Here is a 14,310-nt window from a genome sequence, read left to right as displayed (position 1 = left end):
TGTGGACCATTATGGCAGTGGGTTCAACAAGTGGCAGGACAAATGTGCTAAGGAAGCAGTCACAAGTTGAAATTGTTTAGCATGTTTTAGCAGAGATGGGCACTATTTTGCTGGTCCGTCCGTGATCTGGGTACCTGTCATCGTCCCTCCATCCTTTTCATAAAATAATCGTCTTCCGCTCCTATCCGTCCTCGTGCTTTAGCGCTTCCGTCCCATTTTCAGTAATGCCGTGATTGGCTGTTGCAGATAACACTGGCCATCAATCAAACAAAAAAGACATCACTGTTTCGCTATACTTTTAATATTTCAATGATAAGCAACTCAACCTAGTATTTCATAATAAAATAGCTCTTAAGACCAAATAAAACAATAATAATTACAATTTTACTTTTAGAAATCTGTGCCTCAAATAGAGGGGGGGAGGGGGTCATAATAATCTTAGTGGGCGGGCTTCGAGAGACATACAACATAGCCAGCTTTTTTAACCGGCTGGATTGATCGGTAGTGAAATCCGCTTTGTTATATTCTCTGAGTGTACATAAGAGATCCTGTTGAGATAAAAAGGGAACATTCTATCAAGGTGCCTAAGTGAGTCATACGACCTCGTGTTGTGCTGTTAATAGCCTGTTAAGAAAATACAGCAATTGGCTAGACTCTGGCCTTGCTATTCTGCCTTGCGACACCACATACTTAACCCGGTTTGGGACGATCAAATGAACGAACAAAAACCCACTTCTGTCCTTGCTTAGTCCGTCCTTTAAAAAAAACAAAAAAATCGTATTGTCCTCCATCCTCTGTCAAAATGGGCATTCATCCTGGATGGACAGATGGTCCGTTCCATCCTCATGATCGAATGCCCATCTCTGCGGTTTAGCTTCATTACTTCAAACACAAGTGTTAAGCACTTGTTTGAAAAAAACTAAAGTAAAAAAAAAAAATCCTGACAGCTTCAAAATCCTGGTTATGGTTTTTAATGGAGGGAATAATATGCAATTTGTTGCCATACTTGCTGACACTGATTGTGACAGCTTCAAAATCATACTAATGGGTTGAAACAGCACCTCTGATGTCGCCAAGATGATTTTGAACGTTAGTGTTTCGAGAATATTTTAGTGGACACCATCTTGGACACCACACAAGAGTTGTGTTAGGTCAGCATCTGTGTTAATGGAGTTTTGTCCAAGTCTTCAACAAGTTAAAGTTGTGTATCAAACTTACAGTATACACTTTTTGACAATATGGATTCAAGCCCCATACCGTATGTAGTAAATGTACCATATCAAGAGAGCTTCAAAATCCTGCTAATGGGTTGTAACATGGAGAATAAAGTCTCTGCTGTAGCCACGGTGACCCTGGGACCTCAATGGTCTATAGTCTTTTAGTAGTGTACAATATTGGTGGACCAGCCTGGCCCTCTGTCATGTTGTTTTCGCGCTGGCATCTGTGCGTACGTGACTTGATTGGAGGAGATGTTTATCAATGACCCTGTGATTGACTGGCGGCCAGTCCAGGGTGTTCCCCACCTCTCACCAAATACGATATGGCTGCAATAAATGGAGGGTTGCTTTTATCCATCTGAGGTGATGGCCATTTTGCCACTTGCTGTGGATTGATAATGACATCAGAGTACCTAAGGACTCAGGTAAAGACCAATCATGACCGCCCCTTGAGATGGACATGAACTGGTGGATTTTGCTGCCACAAACACATTATTAATGATGATGCTGGGTTTAGACTAGTAGGGGTGGATTGTCCACATTTCAAAGACATTTTTTGACTTGACTTCCTTTTTGAAACTGAATTTAATGCAATCGTACTGGGCTGAGCTACAAAAAACTGCAAGAAGATCAGTGATGGGAAGTTGGGCAGTAGAATAGGAGGCATGTATAGTAGGTGCAGATGGCAGCTTGAGCAGAAAAAACCCCTGAAATGTGAACCAGCAGCTTGAAGTTTTTTTTTATTATTCTTCTCCCTGATACACAAAAGCACATTCTTTCCACCATGAGGTATTTCCTCAAGGAAACACCTGCTTTCATCATTGGGATTCCTTGCCAAATGTGATGGAAATGCAATGAACGGTCGTATAGTCTCATATCTGGCATTTGACGTGCAGAAAAAGGTCAGAGTTAAAGGGGGGTTTTGCAGTTTATTTTGTGAGGTGACGCGAAAGATCTGAGTGACATTTTCAATGTGATTTCCCTCTACAGCTCGCCTCTGACAGTATGTGTCATCCCGATGACTTCTCACTTCACTAGTCACCAGCTGGTACTATGACATTCACTTTGAAACAATGCTGAAGGTCACTGACTAAGTTACCATGGCTTGGTTTAAAGCAATTAACGCATTTCTGAGGTACCGGTACTCCTCAAATATTTGAACCAGTATGTTTGGTGGAAAAACCAGTACCTTGACCATGACACCAAAGAGCCAGGCTCATATGGCTTCAGGGCAAAGCATGCCTCGTTTGAAACATTTTTTGCAGACAATTCTTAGTAGTTCTCTTAGTAATCAATAGGTGAACACAGGTCTGTTGGCTGCAAAGACATGCACTGCGGCCATGACATCAAAGAGACAGGCTTGGTTGGCCTCATTCTGATGATATAGGCATGTATCTGATCAAAGGTCATTCTGTATTCTGGCCAAACCACCAACAGCCATCCCACTTCTGAAACCGGACACCAAAGAACTCGGGAATACTACCATCAAAACTCAGATTTGATCCCAGGTCTTTTTGGTTGAAAATTTGCAGACCTCTGCCGAGCAGTACTATGAACTCAGGTCTGTTGGGGTTGCAAGCTACACCACCACAGAAAGGCCATCTACATGAAGATGGAAAAACCATCTCTAAACAGAAAAGGTGGATTATGACACTACCTATCCTCCACATTCAATGTCATTCTTTCATGGAACCCAAAGAAACTCAAAGATTTTGTCTCCAAAAAACAAACAAACAAAAAACAATCACCAGAGACTGCAGAGGCAGCTCCACCACAACTGAATGGAATAGCAATGAGGGAGTTCCCACCCACGACTTATTGACGGACAGTGGCCTCTCTAACAAGGCATCTTTATGACTGTTGGATACCCAGGGAATGAAATGACCCGAATGAATAAGAATAGTTACAAGAACTAGACTCTTTGGAAAGATATGCAAGCATCGAGACTCTACGCTCAATCACAGCATCAACATGAATTAGTACAATTATGTTCAGCTTGACACATTTTGGTACACAATGTGTGTTCTCTCCATTGTATTCATATGAGGTTGCGTGTCCTCCATTGTTGCTTACATCGGTGCTGACCTTCAGCTTCTTTCATTGGCACCTTGCACTGTGACTAATAGGTCATCTTTAGAAGCTTTAAAATGCTGCACATTTTCCACTCTTCTGTTTCTGCGAGGTGCAGTATGTTGCCCAGTAACTGACCTTGTGTCACCACACTCAAAATGGCGAAATTTTATTTCCCGAGTTCTCAACCACACTCAGTTAGCGCCGTGCATCTGCAGTTATCCATGAAAACAAAATTGTTTCTTGGCAACGTTTGCCTGATGTTTCCTGTTCAGAAACACACACACACACACACACACACACACACACACACACACACACACACACACACACACACACACACACACACACACACACACACACACACAGTCACTCCCTCTTTCTCTCTCTCTCTCTCTCTCTCTCTCGCGCTCTCTCTCTCTCTCCAGGTGTGGATGGTTTGACAGGCAGATATAATCGATAAGGCAAGGGTGCTATGACATCAGTGGTTGCCAGGGCAACTGACTCCCTTGCACAGATGGTGCCACGCTGAATGTGTCTGAGGATGTGTGTGTGTGTGTGGGGGGGGGGGGGTACATGTACAACTCCAAAATGTTTACCGAGCTCCATGGCGGAACCTTTAAGCAACAAATAATGTTTCAGAAATGTGAAAACATTTTATGGAACGTGTGTGCCTTGTGATTGGCTGGCAACCGGTTCAGGGTGTACCCCACTTGCTGCCCAAACACATAGATGGATGGATGGCCATTTCCATTTCACTTCTAAAAAGGTGCTAGCATACCTGGTGCACCCATAAATATAAATATATGCAGTGTGCTGTATCCTATTGAACCTTTATTGCTCCTTTATTGGGTACACTTGGTCAGCTGCTGAACTACTGAATGTCAAGTCCACCAATCACGCGGCATTATCAATTGTAGCCATTTCAGAATGACCTTTAAGTGATAATGCATCACGGCACAAGTGAATTGGCTTTGATGCTGTCACGTGGATCATTGTGTGCCATCGGTTGATATTACCGACATTTGATATCAATGGAAAAAAAAGTTGCAGGAACAATGCTGAACGAGGCTACATCCAAGAAGGACTACTTTTTGTCTTTTTTCTAATCAACGGGAAGGTAGAGTGTTCTAAAATTCTTTCCTTTAAAGTGGTTAAATCATTTTGACATGTGCATGATAATTATGTAATTGCAGATGATAAATATTAAGAGTAGGTTACTTCCATCCTTTTTCTATAGTGCTTGTCCCTGGATTGTTTACCAGCCAATTGCAGAATGGTGTACTTGATTGTATACAGTATATTTATTGACCATTTATGCACTGTTTGTAATTTCACAACAACAAAAATAACCAACAAAATCGTATTTGGTGTGCTTTGTTGGTCATCTCAATACACCACTCGCTATAAGAGCAGTAAATATATAAATGAAATGTATTATTATTATTATTATTATTATAAATAACATGTTGATGTTGTCCTTGTCACGTGTGGGGTTGCTCACATTTAAAAGAAAGCATAAGCTGCTGTTTCTATCGTGTCACCACTCATTTCATTTTAGACTCAATAACCATTATACTAGGTACTTGCAGAGCTTTTCATCCTTCCAAAAACATTCATCTTTACCTGTTCTTTGCAACTCAGCTATGTACACAAGTGTTGCAACCAACACTTTAGTCACAAAGAGATCGAGATGGGAATAGACCATCTTCTGTCTGTTTATCTTTTGTAGGTCAGTGCCAGTGTGGACAATGTACTTGTCACCCACCTGGGGACAGTCGAGTTCATGGCAAGAACTGCGAGTGTGACGACCGACAGTGTGAGGACCTCTCAGGGGAGGTGTGCGGGGGTGAGTGCACACACGCACGAAATTTCAAAAAGACTATTATCAAGTTGTGCAGAGAAACGACAAGAATGGAGGGGGACTTGGCTTGAATCTATCATCAAAGATTGTTTGGTATGCTCTTCGTCACACTAAACCATTTATTTGTTCTTTTGTCACATACACTGACCTGTCAATCAAACCAGCCTATAAGATGCATAGTATGTGTGGTACTGTGCTCTGTGCGAGGCAAGGCGGAAACTAATTGAACTAACACGCTGCTTCCGTCGCTCTAAATCAATGACTCTTCCTCTGTGCCTTGACTGATTGAGGCAGCCATGCGTGGCTACTGCTGCAAAGTGAGACAGGTCTCTGCTTTTAATTTCAGAACATCACATGCTGATGGTACTTGTGACTTTTTGTTGTTTTCTTAGGTTGTATTTAGAATCATCTTGCTCATAGGAAATAATAGAAGCAGAAAGGGCCCTTTTCAGTGTCGAGCCTTTTTTTATTTATTATCTGTTGGAACATATCTTAAGGATATTTTTAGAACTCTCACCTGTCATAAAAGTGTTCAAATTAGTTAACCACTTTATGTATAATAGAAATACAACACCCTGACTCAGAGAACGTACACAAATGCAAAATACGGTAAGTAGGCAGTGTAAGTGTTTAGAAAGCAATGGGGGAGTATCAACACTTGGAAAATTAGAGGAGGAAAATGTCATCAACAAGGGCAACATTTTCATGCTCGGTGAAAATCTCATGTGAGGTAATCTGCCCAGGGGCTAGGCTAGACCAAGTAGTGATATTTTTGCAGATGTGTAGTGAACACTTGGAGAACAGGTTTTAACACGTTAACACGTGTTGTCATCATTTGTTTACATGCCAACCGGAAGTTAAGTATCACTTACTTGGCGACTAGTTAACTAATCAGTTCATCTGATAGTCAGAACAGATGTTTACCAATCTCTTAAATCATACAAGTTTTTGTTCTTGTTCTATGGCAGGGGTGGGCAATTATTTTTCCGGGGGGGCCAAATGAGAAGCAGAAAATATTGTGGAGGGCCGGGCCAAAGGTTAGAAATAGAAATCGAAAATAAAGAAGATAGATCAATGTCTTTGTATGCCAGTAATAATGTAACATTCTCCTCCACCATCACACTCAGCACCGGTTCTCCTCAAGGACGTGCACTGAGCCCCCTGTTGTTCTCTACACATTTGACTGCTCTCCGACTCTTATTAGCTGTCCAGTTTGCGGAAAGTTTTTAACATGATAACAATCAAACCATTCTAGGAAATGTTCATTTACTCGAGCCACAAGCAATTCACTCTGAGCATGGAAATTGCCAGAATCGGACTGAGTAAGAATCGCTTCCTTGTTTTTCAGTCTCGTAGATTTGAGTCTTTCCAACTCCAGGCGTCTCCTGAATGTTTCGTACTTTGTTACCCGCTTCGTTTAATCAGATACATATCACTTTCCCTTCCATGGTCATTACTCTCTCCCTCTTTCTTCGTCTTCCCCTCCCTCCCTGTGCTCTGCAACTTGAAGTAACTGCGCCACCTGGTGTTGAAATACCTGTCATTACAAGTCCAAACGAAATGAATGCAATCAAACCTTAATTGTGCACCAATCTTCGGCGGGCCGGATTAAAAAGACCAACGGGCCGGATCCGGCCCGCGGGCCGTAGTTTGCCCACCACTGTGTGATGACCTGGTCATCACACTTTTTTAATTTCCCATCACAAGTACCCTTCTGCCATAATTAACTCAGTGTGCTGACTGACCTTAGGTCTAATGTATTGAGATTGCAGAAAAATCTGTTCGAGCTGTAGTCAACTAGTCATTTCTATTCGCTGCATGCTGTGGAAACAAAGGTTTTCGATTTTGTCCTGGCCCTGCCTCATATTATTCCTCCTGTAAGCCAATAGACCGTCTGCCCTCTGTCACCAGGTCATGGTTACTGCTCGTGTGGACGCTGCATTTGTGAGGACGGTTGGTTTGGCAAGCAGTGCCGCTTCCCTAGGTCATGTGACATAAGTGATGCCCAGAGCAAGGAGCAGTGCGAGACCGCCGATGGAGTCCTCTGCAGTGGCAAAGGTAACGTATATGAATATTAACAATATTAATTTCAATATCTTAGATCATTTACTAGGAATGTTCAACGCCATTTTGATGTTCAATACCATTTTGAATACTCACTTTGAGTACTCACCGATACAGAGTATTGATTCCTCCAATACTTTTCATGTGTAAAATTTCATGTAAGACAATGGCAAAAAAGGGTGAACAAAGGGTGAAGTCAAGATGGCGCCCGAGTAGGCAGCCGTCGGCAAGTGCTCTCATGAGCCTGCTTTTTTTTTGTTGTTTTTTGGTTTGTTTTGTCACTTTGTGTTTGTTGTTACGTCGTGTGGACCTGATGTGGACTTTTTTCAGCATTTTTTGGCCACGACATTCATCAAGGAGGAAACTCTGTGCTTGGTGGTTGCGCCTTCGCGGCAGCATGGGTATACCAGCACTGTTTTTGACTGGGAGGAATGTCGCCGCCATTTGACTGTCGTTGCTGGACAGTCCCGGGGCGCTTGTGTCTTGCGCCTGGAATGGGTAGCATTTTTCACAGCCCCACTTTGTTCAGCGGAGAGATCGCTGCTGTTGAACGGTCTGCAGCTGAATGGATGTAAGGCTTGAGGAGCCGACGATGAGAAGAAAGGAGCGTTAGTGCGGAGCGCCGATGCGGATTTGCAACTGGGAGTCGCGGCTTGGAGTTTGAAGCGGATTACGTGGGACAGGAGAAGTGAACTAATCTCTTTTCGTCAATGGACGCTACAGCTTCGTGTTTGCTTTCAAAACTTAGCTTGTAGCAGACATGTGCACATTTTCAGCATGACGTCTCTGACCCACTGGTGAAAGGACACTTTGATCCTCTCCTCTTTCATCTATAACTGCTTCAGACAACAAAGTGTATGCAGAAAAGTGGTAAAGATTGCACGACTGTCTGTGTCCTATGTGTTATGTTGTGTTATTTTGACTTCAAAATGGCGCCGCGAGAGTGGCTGCCTTTCCAGCAGCTCCTATATTTTGTTGTTCTACTTCTTCCTTTCATTACTTTGCTGCTGTGAATTGGGAATTTTTCCATTGCGAGACTAATAAAGGTTTTCTTAAAGACCTTTCTTTTTCCAATAGATGATAATTGCTAATTTGTGAAACTGTTACAGTATTGCACCAGCTATTGCCGAGGAGGAGTTATTATTATTTGTCTTTCCCTTAAGTATCGTGCTGGTATCAACAGACTCACTGAGTATCTGATACCTTAAAATAAGGCTGGTAATGGTGCTTGTCCATCCCTATCATTTATTACAATTCAACAATCTTAACACTACTTGTAATATGTACAAGCCATGTTTCTAAGGGGTCCTGCAAAATTCACTTTTATTATGCTGGGGTATTTTGCAGGGAATGTCAAGTTAATGATTACATTTTAGGTAGAGTGAACCATTTCAAAATGAGTGTGTGTCAAAAGTAGGAAGGTGATTCAAAAATCACAGAATAAAAAATGGAAGTCAGGCATTCCCAAGTAAGGGAGTGTTAAAATTACGTAACTATGGACACGGCTCTATATTTGTGCCAACCCTAAGTCTGGCACGTGATGCGATCTAACGGTGGAAAAGGGGTAGGCTACACACACAAGTAGTGGTATATTTACAGATGCACACAGTTTGGCACAGTTAGAAATGGGTAGTTTGCACCATTGCGGGCGTGAACATGATTTTCTTCAGCTCAAAGACAGAATCTATTTTAATGATTTTGGAGCCTTATTTTCTCTACTTGGCAATTTTGTTTGCATTCAAATTTGTCAGGCTTGTTAAAAAACACTCTTATTTATGTTTTGTTATATCCATCCATCCATCCATTTTCCAAACCGCTTGATCCTCATTAGGGTCGCGGGGGGTGCTGGAGCCTATCCCAGCTGTCTTCGGGCAGTAGGCGGGGGACACCCTGAATCGGTTGCCAGCCAATCGCAGGGCACACAGAGACGAACAACCATCCACGCTCACATTCACACCTAGGGACAATTTAGAGCGTTCAATCAGCCTGCCATGCATGTTTTTGGAATGTGGGAGGAAACCGGAGTACCCGGAGAAAACCCACGCAGGCCCGGGGAGAACATGCAAACTCCACACAGGGAGGCCGGAGCTGGAATTGAACCCGGTACCTCTGCACTGTGAAGTCGACGTGCTAACCACTGGACTACCGGGCCGTCCTGTTTTGTTATATTTACAAGATATTTTTGATCCCGATAATAACCAAACTAAAGAGGGACTCTAAACAATGGCAAAATAAGAAGAATGTATCATTGTTTACAAATTAAGTGAGGGAATGTCAATTTGAAAACAATGTAGGAAGGTCATCAATTGCAAAATAATTAGGGAGCATTCACAACGGCAAAAATAAGAAGGGATTGTCAACAACGGCAAAGTAACGAAGGACTGTCACAAATTATGAAATAATGAGGGAGCGTCAAAAATGGGAAAACAAGGGAGGCTGTTAACGATTGTAAAATGAAAAGGGAGCATTAACAATGGCAAATTAAAGAGCAGAGGGGGCATTAATGCGGCATAAATAATGAGGAATGTCAAATATGACCCCGCCTCCCCTTCCCCTCTCAAAAAAAAAATAAAAGAATGGAGCATAAACTGTTGCAAAGTGCAGTTGGGCATCAACACTATCAGAAGAGAGCATTAGTTACAGCAAAATAAAGATGGAATTGAACTCTCTCTCATATATTTTGGCATGTTGCAGGTTCCTGTCACTGTGGCCAGTGTATCTGTTCCACCAAGGACTGGTGGGTGTCCGGAGAGTACTGCGAGTGTGATGACAGAGAGTGTGACAAACATGATGACATTGTCTGCACAGGTACACCAGCTGAACTTCAATGTCCAAGGATTTTATTCAAAAAGTGCTGTACTGCGTGTGCTATGGCCCTTTTCCACTGAACGGTACCTACTCTGCTTGACATACTGCATCTTGCACTCAATTTTCCTTTGGCAAAAGGAGATGCTATCAAGTTCATTTTTAGGTACCGTACTTTTCTAGTAAGCCAATGCCATATAGGGCGGTTAACCAGAGCTAGTCACTCATTGGTTGAGGAAATTCATCACTATAACATTTGAGGATACGTAGCAAAAAAAAGGATAACTATAAATACAAGTGCTAACGTTAGCTTACCGTTATGACATACCATACTTCTGGATGCTGCAGTGCCAAAGTCCACAGTTATCATTTGGTAACAATTGGCCAAAATATCTCGACGAAAGTTTGACATTGAGCAACAACTGATCATGGCCAAAATGCCCAGAAAAAAAATCCTGTTTCAAACCAAAATACAGGCTGCCTGTGTTTTCATCCAAAAGTTTTGGAGACTTTCTTGTGGGTCTACGTCTACCTATGACAGACAACAAGAAAATTCCAGAGAATACGAAAGTCCATGTTCCTTCCTAAAACTGAACAGGTGTCCGAGGCTGGGTTTTCACAAAAATTCCAGGGAGTGCAACTGAAGCAATTTTTGAGGGTCATACCTGAAACCCCTTGTGAATTTTAATCATGTTGAACACACCAATAAACTATAGGGACTTTTTTAGAACTGGAGAGCCCTAAAAAAAAATTGCGATTTATTTGGCCCAAAAATGAAATGACAACAAGAAAATCTACCAATAAAATATCTTGCGCTAAAAAAATGAAAGGAACACTTCAACAGCACAATGTAATTCCCATGATTTTTGGAGCAGTTTCTTTCACTAAAGGAAATAACACCCCTATATTTGGTTTCTTCCCCGTGAGACTTGTGACAGCCCGAGTGATGCTCCTAGAGAGGGTCATGTTGTGAAAAGAGATATCTTGTTTCAAATATCCTCGTCATTCACAGCTTGTCTATTCTACATCATTGCAGGGAACGGACTGTGCAACTGCGGCACCTGCGAGTGCTGGGACGGCTGGACCGGGAACGCGTGCGAAATCTGGGTGGGGGCCGAATACTGAGACCCCCGAGGGCTACAACAAGGAATCAAAGCTTGGAGAAGCAAATCATGGACTTGGTTTTACTTCTTGTATTATATTGGCTCCAAGCTATTTTTTTTTTTTTAATCACACGCTTATTCCGCTGATATGCAAAATCGGATGCAAGTTGACAAACTAACACAAATGAGGCAATGGAGGCAGACAGTTTGCATTGTTTGAGCATTTTTATTTCTTTTTACTTTCTTGTTTTTTTTTTTTTTAAATAAAACATTAAATATGCCGCATGACACGACAATTTGCATGGAAAACAATGCGAAGACCTTAAACATACATACATGGTTACAAATTTGGTTTATAACATGACATAACTCCAAATGGGCATACTTGCAATGGTATATAGTGTTACATATTTGTTTTTAAAAAAATAAATCATTTCAATAGTGACTCTTTCTTCACCTTCACAAAAAAACAAACAAAAAAAAACAAGACTCAGACTTCCAGGTATGGATATTCCTCACAGACTGGAGAGTGGAGAAAATTGAGGGGACATACATGTGTTATATGCGCAAAAGAATAAGGAAAGTGGCCATTAAACCGGAAGTGATAACGGAATTTAATATAGAGTGCCCTTTTGAATCTCGAACAGTGTCCATTTAGGTGTAAATCTTCACCCATTCAGAGGAGCATTTATGATTTTGATGGGATTTAGCTCAGGACCCTACGAGGCAAGGTGATCACCAAATTGTTGAAACGTTTTTTTTTCCCCCAACCCTTTTAGCCATAAAGTGCCACACTTGAGAAAGTGAACCGATGATAAAACTTTTTTTTCCCATTTTTTCTTTTTTAATTATCAACAAATGAGTATTAGGTCACACTGAAAAGAAGCACATCATGTTAAAGGAATTGATCGTACTTTTGAGAGTTTTATAAGAACATGGAAACAAAGTCATGCAATGAGAATCGTATTTTTTTTCAGAGACAGGTTTTATTTTCGCAAGACCAAAGATGTACTTTCATGAGGAAAAAAAAGTCATCATGTTAAAGAGAATAAAGTCATAATATGGGGGAATCTTTTTTGAAAATATTTATGCAAGAATGAATGTATCATAATGACTATTGAGGGTGTTGTAAAGTTTCGTACGCTTTAATTTTAATAATGTTTTTCTTCTTGTCAGTGTGTTCCTAATACTCCTTCATAATCCCAGTAACATAATTGTTTTCTCTACCTGGTTCAAAAATATACTACACACTCTATTGAACATTACATCGTACATTTACAGCACTTTCTCACATAAATATTTAATGTGTTTTATATGCATGAATACATCAGACAAACCCAATGCGTATACCTTGTTTCTTAAAAAAAACGCAGCGATACATCCCAACAGTGATAGACATATCCTAGGTTACATGCTGTTCGTCGACACCTTTCTCCACCATGCCAAAAAAAACAAAACCAAAAAGGGGCGAAATGATTTATAATAAAGAAGTACATGCAAGTGCAATGCGCCAGACAGAATGAAGGGAGTTGACCCGTATTAGGAAAACGGCAGAAAATAAAGCGACTAGGTGGATCCAAACATACTTTTTAACATAGTAGCCATTACAAAATTGAAGTTGGCAGTGAAATTGCCACTGAAGTTGAAATGAAGGCAACTGGATTGCCAAAGTTGAATAGAAGTCCAGAACAGCAACCAAGCAGAAGTAATTTGTTGTTTCGAAGTTAAACAGAAGGCAACTGGACTGCTTCTTAGTGCATTAGTGGAATTTAGTGCAACTATATTTCTTTTTGATTGTTTGAAAGTTTTATAGAGGTCCAGGATAACAACTAAAATTTGCTTTCGAAGTCTAATAGAAGGCAACTAACTTATTGGTTGTTTCAAAGTTGTCAAAGTCTACTTCCATGAATGAGTCTACTGTAGCTTCCTTGATAGTTAAATAAACGGCAATGGAGTCCAGCTCAACTGAGAAGAAGTCTGGTTTCCTCCAAAATTGAATGAAAGATAGCTGGTACGGTTGTGAAATTCAATTTCTTCAAAGTTGAATACCAGGGAACAGAAGGTTTGTCCAGTTGCCTTTCAAAGTTGAATAGGGGTCCAGTCCAACAAGAAAGAGGTCTAGTTGTCTTTAAAGTGTAGTAGATGGCAACTAGAATTCTTCTAGAAGTCCAATTACCTTCTCCTCAACTATTTGTGGATTGCCATGACCTGGATGACTGTGAATTTACACAGACACAGTCCCAAACACATTAACAATGCTTTTCAGCTCTTGCATCTATTCATATGAGCAAATCAAAAAGATCATTGTATCTTTTTCTGATAAACGTAAAAAAATGGACATTTCTTAACCTGAATGAAATAGAACAAGTCGGAAAAGCCGATAAAAGCAAGACAAAATGTCAAGGATTGGTCATCATCTGCTAACAGTCATGACGAGAGTAACAAGGTGAAAGTGCAGAGTAGCTCGTGAGGGTGCCGTAGCCTGCATCATGCCCATGTCAAGTCCTACACTACAGTGTGTATATCCCGACACCTCTGAAAGTACATGCACGTGACTAATTGAAGGTAGACAAACCTCTACAAAAATGACATCGTTAAGACCTTTCGAAGGAGTAGTGGAGCAGGGTGGCGGTCACGCAAAGATCTCGTAAGGGTTCAGAAATGAAAAGCTATCACAGTGAAAGCGCTGATGACTTGAGAGGATTTTCCAAGAATCTTCCTGGTAGGTGTGAAGTGGGGGGGGGGGGGCTTTGGTCATTTAAGAGTGAGTAGGGTGATTCTCGCTATGCTATCGATGCTACGTGTCCTGTAAATGGATGAGTAGGTGGTTGGGTGGGCGAGGCACCTTTGGCCCAGTGGGGACTGGGAACCGGTTTTTGCATGCCGGGAAAAAAATCGAGTTTGAAAACAGGCACGTGATAGGCCAGAATGATCAGTACTGGACTCTGCATGCTGAGCTAGGACACGATACCTACTTCTTTAAAAACGTCTTTGAGTAATTTTCCCCCCCGAAACGTTATACTATGCAATGAAAGTGTTACAATATACATGATGTTGTTGCTGCAAGAGAGACAGAACACAAGATCAACCTTGCCCATGCTTTAGTTTGTAGATGCAGCCGGTAAATGTTGAAAAAGTTGTGGATGCTGCCGCGGAAAGGCAGCCTGCCAATGTCGGACAGATTAAA

The 14,310-nt window shown here is 41.4% G+C and overlaps 1 protein-coding gene across 2 annotated transcripts in view; it reads left to right on the top strand.

The window, feature by feature from the left end:
* itgbl1 (integrin, beta-like 1) overlaps positions 1 to 11,568 on the top strand; it is a 36,340-nt gene extending 24,772 nt beyond the window's left edge. The window contains exons 8-11 of one of the 2 annotated variants that reach the window (XM_086124201.1): positions 5,020 to 5,136; positions 7,063 to 7,209; positions 9,910 to 10,023; positions 11,057 to 11,568. In XM_086124201.1, the coding sequence (XP_085980327.1) occupies positions 5,020 to 5,136; positions 7,063 to 7,209; positions 9,910 to 10,023; positions 11,057 to 11,145 (467 nt within the window). In that variant the 3' untranslated portion in view covers positions 11,146 to 11,568. Of the gene's footprint in view, positions 1 to 5,019; positions 5,137 to 7,062; positions 7,210 to 7,545; positions 8,229 to 9,909; positions 10,024 to 11,056 lie in introns of those variants that run through there. The other variant, XM_086124202.1, reaches the window with a different exon arrangement.
* Positions 11,569 to 14,310: the final 2,742 nt, after the last annotated feature.

This window comes from Hippocampus guttulatus, chromosome 11, assembly GCF_054856545.1.
Source record: "Hippocampus guttulatus isolate MCC_2025c chromosome 11, RoL_Hgut_1.0, whole genome shotgun sequence".
Lineage (NCBI taxonomy): Eukaryota > Metazoa > Chordata > Actinopteri > Syngnathiformes > Syngnathidae > Hippocampus > Hippocampus guttulatus.
This window is presented reverse-complemented; position numbering and strand designations above follow the sequence as displayed.